Consider the following 18,977-nt stretch of genomic DNA (forward strand, 5'->3'; position numbering starts at 1 on the left):
GCCGATGCAGGGGACGCGGGTTCGTGCCCCGGTCCGGGAGGATCCCGCATGGCGCGGAGCGGCTGGGCCCGTGGGCCATAGCCGCTGGGCCTGCGCATCCGGAGCCTCTGCTCCGCAGCGGGAGAGGCCACAGCAGTGAGAGGCCCGCGTACCACAAAAAAAAAACAACAAAAAAAAACAACAACAAAAAACAACAAAAAAAAACTTCTGGTGATGAGCAGTTAAAAGGGAGGGAAAATCTGAGGCTAATTCAAAAAGAGAGAGAACTTGGTGACGAGAATATCTCCTTAGCCTTGAGGTAGGGAGTTTCATCTCGCAATCTGAACCCTCTCTGGGTGCGTAGTAAACAGCTCTGACAACAATTTCTTGAAAAATTTTATCATTATTTATTTTTTAAAAATTTATTTATTTATTTCTGGCTGCGTTGGGTCTTCGTTGCTGCACGCTGGCTTTCTTTAGTTGCATCGAGCGGGGGCTACTCTTCGTTGTGGTGTGCAGGCTTCTCATTGCAGTGGCTTCTCTTGTTGCAGAGCACGGGCTCTGGGTGCACAGGCTTCAGTAGTTACGGCACGCCGGCTCAGTAGCTGTGGCACACGGGCTCTAGAGCGCAGGCTCAGTAGTTGTGGCGCACGGGCTTCGTTGCTCCGCGGCATGTGGGATCTTCCCGGGCTCAAACCCGTGTCCCCTGCATTGGCAGGCGGATTCTTAACCATTGCACCACCAGGGAAGTCCCTATATTCACCCCTTGAAAGGATCTCTGCAACATTAAAAAAATGCAATTTGTATTCCTTTTCCTAGAAAAATGGTGGCAAACTGTTGGTGCTGCCCTTTAAAAAAAGGTGGATAGAATGAATATGGCTGATAACAAATGCTAATTTAAAAACTGATGTCTTATTTTCCAGCTAATTTAATTTAATATTCTCCTCCTACTTTATTATTAGTCTTGTAGCAAAGTAACTATTTACTATAAAAAGGATAGTTCAAACCTGAAATGATGCTCTATGCTATAGTCTATTACAGTTCAATTATAAGTACTAATGATTATAAGAAATGTAGGAGACAACTGGATATTACATAATGATTTCATATTTGAAAGGGTATTGAATGATATCCTTTTAAGTGTTCTTTTATGGCTTAAAAAGTTCCATTTTGTTGACATCCTATTTCAGAGTATATTGAGACATTTCATAATCTTTTTAAGAAATAGAGTTTAGAATATTTTTCAACTTTGTTAACACTTGACTCTTATCTAGAGAGTTTTAAAGTATAATCTGAATGTGAAGCCTCAGGAAAAAAAGATATTCAATAATTTTGGGGAAATATTATTTTTATGAAAAGTCCTGAATGGCCCATGTCTTTATATATTTTGAGGCAGATACTGTTAGGTGCATACAAGTTTAGAATTGTTATATCCTCCTGGGGAATTGAAGTTTTGAACTTTTCTCTTTGTTATTCTTTAGTAAATCTCTTTAACTCTGTAATGATTTTTGCCCTAAATCTCTTTACTTTGATCATAATATAGCTATGCTAAACTTTATTTTGGTTAGTATTTGCCTAGTATAATTTTTTTTTATCCTTCTATATGCCACCTTTCTTTTTCTTTCTGATTTAGGTGTATCTCTTATAAACAGCATATATATGGTTTTTGCTTCTTAATTCATGTTGTCAATCTTGGTCTTTTACTGGGAGTATAAGTCCATTTATAATTATTGTTGTTACTAATATATTGGGATTTCTTTTTACCAGCTTATTTTATTTTTTCCATTTGTTGCACTTTTCCTATATTTTCATCCCCTCTCTTTTCTTACTTCCTTTTCTACTGAATCTTTTTTTGCATTTTTACTTTTTCACTTTACTAGTTTGGAAGAGAAACACTCTATTTATATACTATGAACATCCTAGACAGTTACATTTAACAAATTCTAAAACTAATCAGTATTTTCCTCATGAACAATATAAGAACCTGCACATACCATCCTGTCAAATGCCATCCTGCTTTATATATAGTTGTTTGATATTTGAGGTTGATTTAAGCTCCACAAATTAGGCATCACTATTTTTTTCTGATATAGTATTTATTTAGATATGCTCACGTGTTTATTAGTTTATTTGTTCACCATCCTTTCTTCTATCTCAGATCTCTCATTTGGAGTAAATTTCTTCTTGCCCAAAATAAATCCTCTTTTTCTTGTATTGAAATGTAATTCACATACCATAATATTCACCCTTTAAAGTGTACCATTCAGTGGTTTTAGTATATTCACAAAGTTGTGCAACCATCACCACTATCTAATTCCAGAACATTTTTTTTTGTACCAATAAGAAACCCCATGCCCAACAGCAGTTACTTCCAGTTACTTCCTCATGTTCCCTTCCCCCCAGCTTCTGGCAACCACAAGTCCTTATTCTGGACATTTCATATAAATAGGATCATGCAATATTTGACCTTTTGTGTTGGCTGCTTTCACTTAGCATAATGTTTTTAAGGTTCATAGCTGTTGTGGCATAAATCAGCTCTACCTCCCTTTTTATAGCTAAATAATATTCCATCATGTGGATATACCACATTTTGTTTATCCATTCATCAATTGAGGGACATTTGGGTTGTTTCCACTTTTTGGCTATCATGAATAATGCTGCTATAAACGTTTATGTATGAGTTTTTATGTGGATATATGTTTTTAACTCTTTTTGGTATATACCTAGGAGTGGAATTCCTGGGTCATACGGTAATTCTGTGTTTAACTTCTAGAGGAAGTGCCAAACTTTTTAAAAGTTTTGTAATTCTATCAGTAATATATGAGGATCCTAATTTCTCCACATCCTGTCGACATTTGTTATTGTCTGTATTTTTTTTTTTTTTTTGCGGTACGCGGGCCTCTCACTGCCGCGGCCCCTCCCGTTGCGGAGCACAGGCTCGGGACGCGCAGGCCCAGCGGCCATGACCCACGGGCCCAGCTGCTCCGAGGCATGTGGGATCCTCCCAGACTGGGGCACGAACCCATGTCCCCTGCATCAGCAGGCGGACTCAACCACTGCGCCACCAGGGAAGCCCTATTGTATTTTTGACTGTAGTCATCCTAGTGGATGTGAAGTGGTACCTCCCTGTGGTTTTGATTTGCAATTTCCTAGTGACTAATGATGCTGAACATCTTTTCATATGCTTATTGACCATTTGTATATCTTTGAAGAAGTGTCTATTCTGATCATTTGTCCATTTTTAAATTAGGTTGTCTTTTCATTGTTGAGATGTGTTTTTTAAATTTTTAAAAACTTTTATTTATTTTAAAATTTATTTATTTATTTTTGGCCATGCCACACAGCTTGGCTTGCGGGATCTTAGTTCCCTGACCAGGGATTGAACCCCAGGCAACCGCAGTGAAAGCGCCAAGTTCTAACCACTGACTGCCAGGAAATTACCTATAAGTGTTTCTTTAAAAAAATTTATTTATTTATTTATTTTTGGCTGTGTTAGGTCTTCGTTTCTGTGCGTGGGCTTTCTCTAGTTGCGGCTCTAGGTGCGTGGGCTTCAGTAGTTGTGGCTCGCGGGCTCTAGAGTGCAGGCTCAGTAGTTGTGGTGCACGGGCTTAGTTGCTCCACGGCATGTGGAATCTTCCCAGACCAGGGCTCAAACCCGTGTCCCTTGCATTGGCAGGCGGATTCTTAACCACTGTGCCACCAGGGAAGCCCTATAAGTGTTTTTTTTTAAAAAGTATATATTCTGAATACTAGACTGTAGTAATCAGGACAGTGTGGTATTGGCAAAAGAACAAAGAGATCAGTGGAACAGAATAGAGAGACCAGAAATTGACTCCCATAATTATAGTCAGCTGATCTTTGACAAAGGAGCAAAGGCAATACAATCGAGCAGATTATCTGGAGCCAATATGAACCAGTAGCACCCCACTCTCATGTGTGTATCTATCTACTCTCATCTACTTATCAATCATCTATCTAATCTATCTGTATTAAAACCCATGAGTTCACACTATACCTCCAAATCCAACCCAATACCACAGGGTTTATTCTAAAACCCTCCTTTATATATTTGTAATTCCCTTCTCTGACAGTGAAAAACCTGGTTTTCATTATCAAGAATATATTACTTATTTGTTCAATGCTGGAATACACAGAAAGTCATCTCAGAATTGCTGACTGATACATCTTAAAAAAAAAAAAGCCTACTTGTTCACATCTCACTTTTTTTTTTTAAGAGTTCTTTTTGTCTTTAACCTAATGGTATATATTCCAAACACTGTGTTCAAAGGGTACTGGGTTTAGTTCATTTTATTTCCCCCCTTCAGTGTGGTTATATTATTCATTTGAAATAGAGTTCTGTCCATTGGTTTCTGTTTGTATTCCATTTTAGGGTTTTTCTCCATTCTTGTTGATTTTATTTCTTTTCTCTTTGTCGAGATTTAAAAAAATATGTGAAACATTAACATAAAAAGTCAGAATTGTACAAAAAAGTATATTCAGAGAAGTGTCCCTGACTCCATGTTTCCCCATTTCTTCTTTCCTTCCTACCTTATTCCCACTGACCCCTTGAAGGTAACCAAACTTACAAATCTCTGTTTTATCCTTCTTATGTTTGTTTTTGAACAAGCAGGTAGATACTAGTATATTTTCTTATTTTCCCTTATTTCTTACACAAAGGCAGCATACTTTAGTCTTTTTGTTTTATTTAAACAATATATCCTGAAAATTATTTCACATTACACACAGATCACAGATGTTGATCGACATCTTTCTCATTCATTTTTACAGTTGAATAATATCCCATTGTGTGTATGCACCATATTTTACCAGTCTCCAATATTGACATTTTCCAAAATTTTACTATTACAAGTAATGCTGCAATGAATACCCTTGGGTGTAGTATTTTATTATCATTTGCAGTGTATTTTCAGAGTAAATTCCTAGTAGTGGTACTGCTGGTTCAAAAGGTAAATGCATATATAGTTTCGTTAGGTATTGCCAAATTCCTCTCCATAATGGTTATATCACTTTGTACTTCTATCAGCCATGTGTGTGAGTGCCTGTTTCTCCACAGCCTTTCCAATAGTGTTATGCTTTGTAATTTTTCCCAGTCTGATTGATGAGAAATTGTATATCCGTGTAGTTTTAATTTGCACTTACTTTATTATAAATGAGGCCAAACATCTTTTCATATGTTTACTGATCATTTTATGTCTTTTCTGTGAATTGTTTGGTCACGAATTTTGTCCATTTTCCTATTGGGTGTTTGGTCGTCTTTCCCCTTAAAATTTATTTATTTATTTATTTATTATTATTATTTTTTTAGCGGTACGCGGGCCCCTCACTGTTGTGGCCTCTCCCGTTGCGGAGCACAGGGTCCGGACGTGCAGGCTCAGCGGCCATGGCTCACGAGCCCAGCCGCTCCGCGGCACGTGGGATCCCCCCGGACCGGGGCACGAACCCATGTCCCCTGCATTGGCAGGCAGACTCTCAACCACTGCGCCACCAGGGAAGCCCCTCCCCTTAAAATTTAAAAGTGGAGAATTTTTAAGGGCCTGCAGTTTGCCCAACTGCTGGGAATGAAAGTTTAAGTGCTTGCTACTCAAAATCTGTGCATCCGCAGCATCTGCTTGGGTAAGGAATTTGACATCAGTGGGGAGCTTGTTAGGACTGTTGACTTTGGGTAACACACCTGATCTTCTGAATCCGAATCTGCACTTTAACAAGATCCCCAGGTGATTTTTATGCATACTAAAGTTTGAGAAGCCCTGGTCTCAATGATCTCTTAAAGACCTCATATTTCATCTCCACTAGGAATCTCTCCTGAAAAGATAAAAGTGAAAGGGGATTATATTCCTCCAGTACCATTAACCCTAAGTGGTATCTGTAAATTTACTAGATTTGTTAGATTAATTGCGTACCTTTCCCCCAGATGCTCTTCCTTGAAGGGCTATGTCTTCTATTTATATTACCTAGTGGAATTTTAAAATGCTGGTTTTTCTAAAATTAATCAACCAGTGTTTTTAGAAAACAAGCATTATGAGAAATATTTAGACAATGAAGCACAGTATGATAGTTCTTAAAAAAAATTAAACATAAAATTATTATGTGATCCAGCAACTCCACTTCTACGTATATACTCAAAACAACTGAAAGCAGAGACTGAACAGATATTTGCACACCCATGTACACAGCAGCATTATTTACAATAGCCAAGAGGTGGGAACAACCCAAGTGTCCATTGATGGATGAACTGATAAAAAAAACAAGTGATACACACACACACACACACACACACAATGGAATACTGTTCAGCCTTAAAAAAGGAGAAAATTCTGACACATGCTAAGTGAAATAAGCCAGACACAAAAGGACAGATATTGTATGATTCCACTTATATGAGGTACTTAGAGTAGTCAGATTCAAAGACACAGACAACAGAATGGTGGTTGCCAGGTACTGAGGGCAGGGGGAAGGAATAGGTACAGAGTTTCAGTTTAGGATGATGAGAAAGTCCTGGAGATGGATGGTGGTGATGGTTACACAACAATGTGAATATACTTAATGCCACTGAGCTGTACGCTTAAAAATAGTTAAAATAGTAAACTTCACATTATGTATAGTTTACGAAAATAAAAAAACCCCAAATCTTTTCACCATTAGGTTGTAAGAAACTTCAGAATTTTATTGTTATAAAATTTGACGCCTAGTAAGGCCTTGTATACAAAAGGATTCAACATATTTTTTTAAATAAAATAAAGGGTTCAGCTTTCATAGGAAAAAAAATGAAGTACAAAACTAAAAGATGCTTATTTAAAAAAAATTCAATCAATGCAAAAATAAAGAATGAAAGCTCCCTTTGCCCTTCCCTGGATGCTAACACAGGACTGACTGCTCTTTACAGGTTACTTTTTATTTAGGCTAAAAACAGATGTGCTCTTTCAGGATACACCTGTAAGAGATTTTAAACTAATTAGGTATTATTAAGACACATACAAATCCTAAAGCAAACCTAACAAGGAAATGATGCAGTTAAGAGGTTATCATTAAAACATAGATAATGCTTGAATTATAAATATTTGGGTGTTGTACAGTCATTTATATGCAAATTTTCAAAACTGGCTGCAGTTATATTTCATCTCCACTACCTACTAGTATCATCCTTGGCAAAAAGGAAAGCTTTCTTCCTACAGTTTTGGTAAAACAAAAACGGGGTTACTCCCTCAAGCTATAGTAGATGGGTTTATCTTCCACCACACTTTAAACACCATCCTCCCCATTCCATGCAGCATCCTCACCTGGAGCTGATGCTCCTCCTTCTATAAAGGTGTGACAGCCTCTCTCCAGGAGTTGATGCAGTAAGAACTCACAATTATAGGTCCACACTGGCGGGGATAAAAAAACAAAACAAAAACAAAAAACCAGACTTTGGTAAGTGTATTACTTTCTGAGGACTGCTGTACCACAAACTGGGTCTCTTAGAACAAGAAATTTATTCTCTAACAGTTCTGGAGGCTAGAAATCCAAAATTAAGACATCAGCAGGACAATGCTCTCTCCAAAGGCTCAAAGGAAGACTCCTGTTTCATCCATCTTCTGGTGGGTGCCAGAAATCCTTGGTGTTCCTTAGCTTGTAGATGCATCATTCCAGTCTCTGCCTTTGTCATCACAGAGCCTTCTCTCTGTGTCTGTCTCTTCTCTTCTTATAAGGACACCAGTTATACTGGTCCAATATGACCTCATTGTAACTTGGTAACATCTGCAAAGACCCTATTTTCAAATAAGGTCACATTCATGGGTACTGAAGTTAGAACTTCAGTATGTCTTTTGGGGGGACACAATTCAACCCAAAAGTGTAAGGACCAAATTTCTGCTCAACGTTAAACCTAAGAAATGTCCCATTTGTTAACTCCACCGGGAAGAAGAGGCTCTGCTCTGAGTTGCTGGGAAAATCAGTCTTCCTGGGCTTAGTTCTCATTTCCATACCTCCTTCTCTGTCAGAACTTGTCCTTGTTTAGGCATTGTCAGTGACTACTGTCAGCACCACGCATCATCCCCTGCTTCCTAAATGAAAATCTGCCAATTCTAGAATATAATGAGTCAGTAAGCAAGCACAGAATTTAGGAGTAGTAGAAATGGGTAAACTCTTCACTTTCCAGATATACGTGCTCTTTTCTGTGTTCGTATATTTCTTAAACAAAACAAAGCAAAAAAAGGAAATGAAGGAAAAACACCCCCACATTGTGTGCTTCTGTTGTTTTTAATAATAAAAAAATAATCTATTTGCAGTCTATGGAAGTAGATGTGGTTTAGAGAGTCAAGGTAACACAGTGGGGTAAAGATTTATGCTATCTGGAACTTCTTCAGGAGTCAGAAGCTCAAAGGTTAAAAATTTAGGATTCTCAGACTAGCACCTAACAGTTCGGGTAAGAACCGAACTGACATATCCCATGGAGCCCAGAGGTGTATATATGAGATGGGCATGGTCATATCAAGCAGCACAAGCTCCCCATGAAAGCAGCGCCTTCTGCCTGTTGGGGTCACCCAGCCCTACTCCTGGAACAGAAGCAGCCTGGTTCACATCTAGGCCACTCCCTCATTTCACAGTAAAGGAAATCGGTTAGTAATTGTTTTTATAATCACACATGATTGTTTTGTTTATCTTCCAGCCTGTCAGGCTCACTTAGTGCTACATCCTGCACCCCAGAGCACTGGGAAAACAATCCAATCCAGCAAGCATTTATTGAGTACTGACTGCATGCCTAAACTCCAGGCTTATTATGGGCCAGACCTGCCCATTAAGTCCTGAACGGTGGTGTTTTGCTTTCTACACTAGATTGGTAGTTTTCCCACTTTCAGATTCCGGTATTTGACTTTCTGGCAGAGTGGGACGCCACGGGCGGCCTCCTTCGGAGCTGACGTCTGCTAGGAGGCCTCAGTGCACTTAGGTAGCACAGGCACGGGAGATTCCCCTGAAGGCGGGGTCCACAGTGCCCCCGCGCGCGCAGGTAAGGAGCTGTCTATCAGCAGGCGGTGGGCGTGGCCTGTGCACACCGACCAATCAGCAGACCCACCCTTAAGGCAGTCTCCCCGCCCAAACCACGGAGCATGCGCCACGGGCGCTACGCAAATTCCTCTCTCTTCGCGCGCCCTCTCCGCGGCGAGGTCAGAGTTAGGCTGCCCCGAGTTTCCTCAGAAAAGAGGAGAAAAGGAGAGGTGGGGCCCGTTAGGGATGGGGAAGGCGGAAAGGCGGTGTGAGGAAGAAGTTCCTCAGAGTCGTGGCTGTCGCTAGCAGCCGCCAGCTCCCGGGTCATGTTGGGCCCGCAGGCCGGCGCTTCTGGGTTTCCCGGGCTTCGCGCCCAGCGGTCCCGCCCGGCCGCGGAAGCGCGGCAGATGGGCACGTCGTGTCCCCTCAGCCCCTTGCAGGTTATTGTCCTCAGTTTACAGAGGAGCTGGGCCAGGCTCAGAAGTTTTGATGGTGACTCAGCAGCTCGTCCTTGCGGGCCAGGGTCTGCGTGACTCATCCCGGACCCTCCCTTCGGCTCCAGAGGCTTCCACCGTTCGCGCGACGCCTCTGGGGGCGGAATAGTGCTTTGAGGCGGAGAAGCGCCGCCACGAGTGCGCGCGGTGCTCCACGCCGGGTCCCGGGCAGGGGCGCTCCGTCCCGCTCTCCATGGCCCGGGCTTCCGAATGGCTCTGTGCTCTTCGAGTGCCACCTTCCTGAAACCTCCGTCCCTTCAGCAGCCCCAGGGGGCGTGGGCGTGGTGCCACCGAACCCCGACCCTGCCGGTGACCGCGGAGTCCCCAAGATGTTGGGGCTCCTCAGGCAAGGAATCCACGGTCCCAGTGTATAGGCACCGGCTCCGAGGACTTGTCGACCCGGGAGGGCGCCGGGTCGCGCGCCCTCCCGGCGGCTTGCGCGGCCCTCGCCTCGGGTTTTCGGACGTGCGGCCTGGGGAGCAGTCGGACCAGGGAGGAGGCGACCCCCGGGGTCCCTACCTGCCCCGCCAGGCGTCCGGGGCAGCGCGCTGCCAGCCTCCCGCTGCCCGCCTCCCGCGCCGTAAGGCACCAGCCGCCCGACCTGCAGGGCCCGCTGTCCTGCCGCGCTGGCCCCTCCTCCGCCCGCCCCGCCCCGCGCCGCGCCGGACACCCCGCCCCGAGGAGGCGGCCCGGCGAGCGGGCGCCGAGGGAGGCTGGTGGCATGGGGGAGCAGCCGTCGCGGCCACAAGCACGGTTGCCCCTAGCGAGCCCCGGCGCCGCTCGGAGCGCGGGGGACCGCGGGAGCCTAGGGGGGTGGCTCGGGGCGTGACACCGAGCGGAGGGCGTGGCTCGGGCTGCGCCGCCCGGACGCGCGGCGAGCGGCGTGGGGAGCAGGCGGCGGCGCCGGGGGCCGAGGGCGGGCCGGGCCGAGCGCCGAGGGCGCACCTGGCGGCGGCGCGGCCCGGCCGGACTGCCGGAGCAGGCTCGGCGGCGGCGCTGGTGGCGAGGATGTCGCAGCCGCCGCTGCTCCCCTCCTCGGCGGAGACTCGGAAGTTCACCCGGGCGTTGAGTAAGCCGGGCACGGCGGCCGAGCTGCGGCAGAGCGTGTCGGAGGTGGTGCGCGGCTCGGTGCTCCTGGTGAGTGCGGGACCACGGAGGGAGGGAGGGAGGCGGGCAGGAGGGCGGGCGGCCACCTCCTTCACGCTCCTCTAAGTCGGCGGGGCGGAGGCGGAGCCGCCGACCCTACTGGGTCTGTAGGATTAAGAGGTGGTGAAGGAGGGGCAGCAGCTCCCAGACCCCCACCCTGCGTCTAGGGGGTCCTCTCCCCACTGCTGCTCCTTCCCTCCGGGGAAATTCCCTGGGAGTGAGGTCGCCATCTCCCTCCTACCCCCTCCCCCCCAACTTTACGTCCCTCTGCCGACTGAGAAATTACTTTCTCCTTTCCCCCTCCCTCCCTCTCACATCCCCCTTCTCCTCCCTTATTCTGGAGGGGCTTGGCACCTGTGGCCTGGAGGGGCGCAGGGGAGTGGAGGTGGCAGCTTCCTTTTCCAGTCCGCAGCCCAGGGTGGGATATGGCCCTGCGGACCCTTTGGGTGGGCTGAGCTCCAGAAGGGAAGGGGTTCTGTATTCTCTCCTCCACTCCCTCCCCCTGGCCGCCTCTTATCAAGGGTTAAGGGTCTTGATAGGAATCCCCCGTGACTTCAGCTTGGGTGCAAATTACTACGAAGTTTGGGGATTTGGAGCAAGCAGACCGGTGATTAATCTGGTCGTAGCAGAAAATCTTTTGAGAATAGGCCTCTGGGTGTGAGGAAGATGAAGTTTTAAATCAACTTTTCCACTGCCAGGGCTGGTCCTGCTGTACTTGGAAACGCAGTATACCCCATCACTTGGAAGGTGCGGAAGAGCAGCAGCGTGCTCTCCTGGGTAGCTGGAAACTTTTAGCAGCTCCTTGCATTGGCGCTGCCATTTGTTTTCTTGAAAGGGGCTTGTTTGTGGGTGGGTGACTTGTGTTTGTTGGAACGATCCAAGAAGAAGGGCCTTGGAAGTGATTCTCTGGGCTTTGTGGGGCTGTGTGTGGGTTATTGTTGGGGTGGAGTGCTGGGTCCCTTAACACAGGGCCTGGCTCATCTCTTCGGTGGCAGATAGATTCCCTTTCTGGTCAGACACGGAATGACATGAATGATGGTTGTGGAGATTGGAGACGAAGCTTCACTGATTTCCATAGCTAGTCTGTTCAGTTTGATTTTTCTCACAATTGCTCTGACAGCTCCCTCTAGATTCTTCAAACTCCAGTTGGTTCAGTAATAAGGGATTTTATTTTTCTCTTTTTACTGAAGTTGATCATTTGACGGTAAGGAGTAGAGCAGGAGTTGAGAGTGGACCAAAACCTGGGATCTCTTCCATAACTTCAGTTGCTTTGGCCTCAGTAGTATATCCTGTATCTTCCTGACTTTTGCCAATGTGTGTATGTTAAGGAGAAAGCCCGCAGACATCTGTGGCTTTTTTTTTGTTCTGGAAGGAAACTTAGTTCTTTTAACTGGGGGCACTGTCCTCGTTAGAGATTTGAGGCAAAAGAAGAGTAAATAAAATCATGATTTCCAAAGTGCGGACAGACCCGGACTGAAAAGGAGGTACTAGTTTGATAAGCCATTAGATTGAGCACAACACTGCTCATTACTCACATGCAACAGTCCTTGAATTCAACAGCCCTTCCTGTTGGAGGCTGGCCTACTGATAGTGACCTAGTAGTGTCCATTCCCATGTGTGACATGCTGCTGTGCTCTACCTCATGACACTTTAATAGTACATCTATTTTCCCTATTCACCCTTAAGCATGAACAGCCAGACGTTTGGCTGGTGTCTCAACCCTTAGTGTTGTCTGTCTGTGATCATTGTCTGATGAAACTTGTGATGAAGCAAACACAAAATGCTGGAAAGTAGGTGGGCCTCCTTGGGCCTTTGAAAGGCTCCCCCGCTGAATGGGAAATACACTGCAGTGATTCTGCATTGCAGATGGAGGAATTTGCAATAGCTTACAGATATAAAAACTACCCATCAACCTCACCCCCCTCACCTCCTGCCAGGTACTCTGCCACCGCCTGCTTTTTCTTGCTGCTCCCCAGTGTCTGCCAGGAAGCCACAGCAGGTGCACCTCTCTCGGCTTTGTTCTAGGAGCATCTAAGAAGCTACCTCTGATCCTTGCAGAAGGCAGAGCAGCAGCCAGGCCAGGGTTTGGAATCCCATGGTCCACCGATCCGTGCTTGGATGGAAGTAGTACTCTGCTCTGTTTTTGACAGCTTGGGTCAGCGCTAATACAATGCCTACAGCATAGTAAACACACAGTAAATATCTCTTAACTAGCTGACTAACGTAGCAATTCTGTAGATGGACTAAAAGAAAAACGAACAGGGTATGGCTTTAACTAGCTCTTCTCATGTTTCTAGTATTGATGAGTGGCTTTTAGTGAGATCAGAAACAACAGAATTAAATAGTTCAGTGGGTAATAAAGGCTGCCATTTAAAAAACAAGCTTTAAAGTGTAGAAGTAAGGTGTACTCATAAATTTTTTGTTAGGTTCATTTTTCATAAGCTCAGGTGTGTGGGCCTTTAAAAATGATAGTGTAGGGCTTCCCTGGTGGCGCAGTGGTTAAGAATCTGCATGCCAATGCAGTGGACGTGGGTTCGAGCCCTGGTCTGGGAAGATCCCACATGCCACGGAGCAACTAAGCCCGTGTGCCACAACTACTGAGCCTGCGCTCTAGAGCCTGCGAGCCACAACTACTAAGCCTGCATGCCACAACTAATGAAGCCCATACGCCTAGAGCCTGTGCTCCGCAACAAGAGAAGCCACCACAATGAGAAGCCTGCGCACCGCAATGAAGAGTAGCCCCTGCTCGCAGCAACCAGAGAAAGCCTGCGCGCAGCAATGAAGACCCAGCGCAGCCAAAAATAAATAAATAAATTTATAAAAAATGATAGTGTATTAATTTGTTTGAAAACCTTGAAAAAAAATACAAAAAAGCAGAGAGAATAGCATCATGAACCTTCATAATCCATCACCCAGATTCAGTAATTATCAAGATTTTGCTAAACTTGCTTCAACTGTCCCCTTTTCCCCCTCGTTTTTTTGTGTGATTGTGAGTGCCACACCACCCATCATTTCACCCCTATATAGTACCCAGTGTGTATTATTAAAAATAGGGATGTTTTCTTACTACAGTGCCATTATGTTAAAGTTTGCAATAATCTGTTGACATACTATTCAGATTTCCCAGATTGCCTAAGAAACATCTTTTAATGGTAGTTTGTTCTAATCAGGATCCTAACAAGTTTTGCTGGCTTTTTCAAATGTGGTTTACTCTTTCATGAGTCTTAGAATTATTAATGACGGAGTGAACCTTCCCTGGGGTCAGGAGTCCTGGGTTTTAATCCTAGAGCTTTAGTAGTGCAGAGCGTGGGCTCTGAAGCACCTGGGTTGTAATTCCAGCTCTGCCCCTTACCAGCTGTGCAGTCTTAGGCATATAACTTAGCCTTGGTGTGCCTCGGTTTCCTCATCTGTAGAGTAGAGATAGTAATCATACTTACTTTATATGGTTGTTGGGAGGATTAAATGAGCAATAGAGGTAAAGCTCTTAGATGGTGCCCAGCTGATATTCTGCCAGCTACTTAAGTCACCCTGGGCTGTCGCTTAACTTCTCTGAACCTCAGGACTCCTGTTAAATGAGGAGCTGTACTAGATTGTTCTAGAGTCCGTTTCCTTACCAACAGGATTCGATTCTAAGATGCTTTTACAAGAGTAGCAGAGGTACTATTAGTAGTATTCTTTTTTTTTTTTAATAACTCCTTTAGGCTATTGGAGCACTTTTTTTTTTTAATTTAAATTTATTTATTTATTTTTGGCTGTGTTGGGTCTTCGTTTCTGTGCGAGGGCTTTCTCCAGTTGCGGCGAGCGGGGGCCACTCTTCATCGCGGTGCGCGGGCCTCTCACAGTCGCGGCCCCCCGTTGCGGAGCACAGGCTCCAGACGTGCACGCTCGGTAGCTGTGGCTCACGGGCCTAGGCCTAGTTGCTCCGTGGCATGTGGGATCCTCCCAGACCAGGGCTCGAACCCGTGTCCCCGCATTAGCAGGCAGATTCTCAACCACTGCGCCACCAGGGAAGCCCCAGTAGTATTCTTAACTGTAGGAAATGTAATTTATGATTTTGGGTAATGAAAGAAGAATCCTCACAACTCCAGAATTAGCTGCCCGTGATTGAGAATAGTCAGGAGGGCAGCACATTCAAAATAATATGCAAACTCAGGAGAAAAACTAGAAATAGTTCCCTGATCAGGGTTGAGTTGCGACTGGGCCTTTCAGATGCATTAAAGATAGCATCATAATGACCTAGATCTAACGGAGTATACCACCCAAGGCCTAAAAATCTTCTTTTTCTGAAAGGTTTGTGTAAATATTGGGACAGGGCGCTTTGCATGGGTTTGCTGGCTTGACTGCGCTTGGGTATTGATGCCCAAGTCATCTGGCTGCCGGCTTCCTTGCCGATCTTATCTCAGCGTGCTCAGCTTCAGGCTCTCCTTTGACATCAAGCCCCTGCTGGTGACACCATTGCACAGCCATCGGAGAGCCTGCAGTGTGAAACGAAATGAAACCAAGTCAGGCCGTCACTAAATTTTCCTTTGTGTAACTGGAGGATGATGGACAGAGGTGTGGGATGATAATCTCCCGGAGTGCACGCTTGAGGCCCTTCTCGCCCTCCCAGTTCAGTCAACACGAGATTCCAGTATGATCTGAGGTAACCTGAGACCCGAGGGGTGGTGTTCTTTGAAATCCTCAGGTAACGTAAAACCTCATTTTGGCTGTAATTTTAAATCAGATAGGATAGGAAATCGGTAACTGAACTGGCCTGAGCTTCACCTCACTGTCTTTCTCCACCCTCTGGTAGAGTCCTAACAACAGAAATGTCCCAGAATACAGGAAGCAGGGTGGAGGCCCATCTCCAACTAGATAATCAACAATAGGTTCTATTTCTTTGGTTTCTGATCCATTTGAATATTGGGAGACAGGAGGACATTAGTAATGCCTTGAATTTGAAAAGGGAAGAAGGGAATTGTGAAATCTTCATCCACATTTGATGAGGGCCTGCTCTGTGCTAGGACTTTTTGCTGGGTGCTGAGGACCTGCTGCTGTGTTGGAGCCCTTGCCCTGAAGGGCTTATGGTCTAAACAGGTGGACAGGTCACTGTTCAACAAAAAGATAGCAGTACACAGGAGCACATATAAAGGTTCAGATGCCTGGTTCAGACAACACATGAAGATGAAATAACAGAGAACTGATGTACTTGGGAAAGGGTTTGTGAAGAATTGAACTGGACCTGGAAGATGTAATGATAAGGAAGACTTTTCTCCAGAAAAGAATGAGAGAGATTGAGCACATGCTTAAAATGCCCGGCTAGGCAAAGAAGGAGCAGAGCAGCTTGGACAGAGTAAGTTTTAGAAGGAAGGGAGAGAAGCTTTGAGAAATACAGTTGCTAATTTGGGGAACAATTTCAATGACTGGCTGAGAACACATCATAAACGCTTCTTAGAGAGATCTTCCCCTCAGTGTAATCTTGGGGGTAAATAATATGACAGTTTTGTGTCACACAAGCCTAAGGACCCAAAGAGAAGTCTATGACCCAGAACAGAAAACAGGCCTCTGTGTGTGTCAACCTTTAGGGTGCATGTGAACAGTAGTCAAACATGGTGGGTACACCATTGAGTAAATGATATTGCATAAAAAGTATTGGGGTCCCACCTTATACAGTAAATCCCCTACATACGAACCTTCAAGTTGTGAAGTTTCAAAGATGTGAACATGCCCCTGTATCCCAGCTGTTGTACTGTACTACTGTACTTTTCAAGGTACTGTACTGTAAGATTAAAAATGTTTTCTTTATTTTTTGTGTTTTTTTAACGTATTTTTTGTGTGAAAACTATTATAAACCTGTTACAGTACAGTACCATATAGCCGATTGTGTTAGTTTGGTACCTAAGCTAACTTCGTTGGACTTGCGAACAAATTGAACTTAAGAACACACTCTTAGAATGGAACTCGTTCGTATATAGGGGACTTGTGTCACTGAAATAAGTGATAAATAAATGTAAGAGTCACATGTAAAATAAGTCAAAGAAACAGCATAAAACATGGGTGAATAATCATGTAAGGGTGGAGAGGAATTTTTTTAAAGCATGAAAGTAAAGGAAAATAGTTTGGCCTGGGCTTGGGAGGTGAACCGGGGCCTTGCCATTGATGAGCTGAGGACTTTGATCAGGTTTCTTCACCTAAGCCTCAGTTTGCTCATCTGAGAATTGGGATTGTTAGGTATTATTATCTTAGGGCATTCTTAAAGTAAAGATTAAACAATTTAATATATGTAAAGATCCTTAATACTAAGTGCTTAACAAAGGTAAGCTTGTATTATGATAATAAAAGATTGCTTGCCTTGACTAAATATATCTGGAGCCAGCATTTATTAAGCACTTACTGTGTCCTAGGATATGTATTAGGGCTTTACATGGGAGGTCAAGTCACTTCAAGGTCACAAGCCTATAAGTGGGGGATCTGTGTCTTGAACCTGGGCACTGTGGCTTCAGACCATGTGTTCCTACTCACCACTCTGCCTTCTGCCTCCCCATGCAAACTCAAACCTCTGTTCTGTATGTTACAAGTACCATAAATTTAAAAGTCAAATAATAAGCTTAGGAACAGTATTTGTCTTCTCTGTATATCTATATCTCTGTCATAGTGTTAAGTTTTAAAAAATATATTGAGAGTTCTTACGAATCAATTAAAGAAAGAAAAATACTCCAGAAGAAAAATGGGCAAGGACATTAATAGGTAATTCCTCAAAGAAAGGAATACAGTTAGCCAATGAAGAACAGAAGAAAAAAATCTTCAGCCTTGCTAACAATTAAAGAAACATTAATTACACCAAGATGCCATTTTGCTTGATAAATTTGCAAATTTGCAGAGATAGAAGAGGTTTTGCACGGATGGGGTGAGCCAGGCACTTTTGTTTGCAGGGCTTCCTCATCCCACAATTCCAGGGGCCCCATTCGCATGGCATTTTATGAGCATTGTGTCACCTGGGTTTTGTAACATGCATGGTATAACTTTTTGAGCTGGGCTGTATGTATGAAGAACTTTAATGTGCTTCCGTTCTTTGGCTCAGTACTTAAGATTATAGGAATTCCCCCTAAGGACTAAACTGAAATGTACATAAAAGACAGTGTCTGAAGTCACAGTGCTGATGGTTCAAGGCAGAAAATGTAAAATACTGACCAACTGCAAACGATCTAAAGGTCTTAACAGTAGTGTAAATGGATTGTGGGGTTGGATTGTTTATGATGCCATTAAGTTTAGTTTTAGAAGAATAATGACTTGAGAAAATTCTTCCATTATAGTGTTGGGAGGCAGTGAGGCCTGCGGTTAAGTTTGGGGGCCTGGGTTCTGTTACCACTTTAACACTAACCACTATGTGACCTTGGGTTGTGCCCCTGCAGCCTGGCTTCTGCCTTTAGTGTGGGGTAGCCTCTCCGTCCTCACCCCTTCAACTTGTCTTCTGCAGCATTTGTTACCACACAGCACCTCTCTCCCCTTCTCTGGTTCTCCCGCTCCTCTGTTCCCTTGCTTCACTCACCACCCTTCCGAAAGAGTCCCTTCTCCACCTTTGGCTCATAACATTTAATCTCTTCCCTGCACTCTGCAGGGAGCTGCATACCTTCATTGCAATTTCTGAATCATTATCTCAGTTTTGATTTTTTCCCCCCAGCTCAGACCTGCTTTTCTGCTAACTTGCCTGACGTGTACTTGGCTGTCCTACCAGTCCCTTAAGTTTAGCATCTATGAAACATAAACAGTCACTTTTCATCTCAAAGCAGACGTCCTTTTCGCATACTTGTTTTCTGTAGTGAGAGTCATCGTTGCATGGTCACCAACTCTGAAATCTCTAATTCCTCCTTATTTCTCCCTCACGCTGCCTCTCCATTGAGGTTGGCGGGGGACCACGTTGTCCATATTCTGGCACCTGGGTTGATGGGACAGCCAGTGTCTTGAATGTGGTGGGTTCTTTTTTTTTGGCTGCGTTGGGTCTTCGTTGCTGCACGCGGGCTTTCTCTAGTTGCGGTGAGCAGGGGCTACTCTTCGTTGCGGTGTGCGGGCTTCTCATTGCGGTGGCTTGTCTTGCTGCGGAGCATGGGCTCTAGGTGTGTGGGCTTCAGTAGTTGCAGCACGCAGGCTTAACAGTTGCAGCACGCAGGCTCAGTAGTTGTGGCTCGCAGCCTCTAGAGCGCAGGCTCAGTAGTTGTGGCACATGGGCTCTTCCCGGACCAGGGCTCGAACCCGTGTCCCCTGCATTGGCAGGCAGATTCTTAACCACTGCACCACCAGAGAAGCCCCACAATTTACCTATTGATGTGTATGTACATTTGTTTCGCATCTGTTTCCCTCACTGGACTGTTGGTTCACCATGGTTTCCCCAGTACC

General features: G+C 44.7%; 1 protein-coding gene across 22 annotated transcripts in view; it reads left to right on the plus strand.

Annotated features, from left to right (window-relative positions):
- Positions 1 to 18,977, plus strand: part of DOCK9 (dedicator of cytokinesis 9) — a 352,709-nt gene that overhangs the window by 59,486 nt on the left and 274,246 nt on the right. For 13 of the 22 annotated variants that reach the window (XR_007473128.1, XR_007473129.1, XM_049701151.1 and 10 more), the window contains exon 1: positions 10,126 to 10,595. The exons of 1 other annotated variant lie outside the window; for it this stretch is intronic. Coding sequence is in view for 16 of the 21 variants with exons in the window: in XM_049701151.1 (XP_049557108.1) it covers positions 10,467 to 10,595 (129 nt within the window). In the remaining 5 variants the exon portion in view is untranslated. Of the gene's footprint in view, positions 1 to 9,100; positions 10,596 to 18,977 lie in introns of those variants that run through there. 8 more of the 22 variants (XR_004485275.2, XR_004485276.2, XM_033435182.2 and 5 more) reach the window with 4 other exon arrangements.

Source organism: Orcinus orca, chromosome 18, assembly GCF_937001465.1.
Source record: "Orcinus orca chromosome 18, mOrcOrc1.1, whole genome shotgun sequence".
Taxonomy (NCBI): Eukaryota; Metazoa; Chordata; class Mammalia; order Artiodactyla; family Delphinidae; genus Orcinus; species Orcinus orca.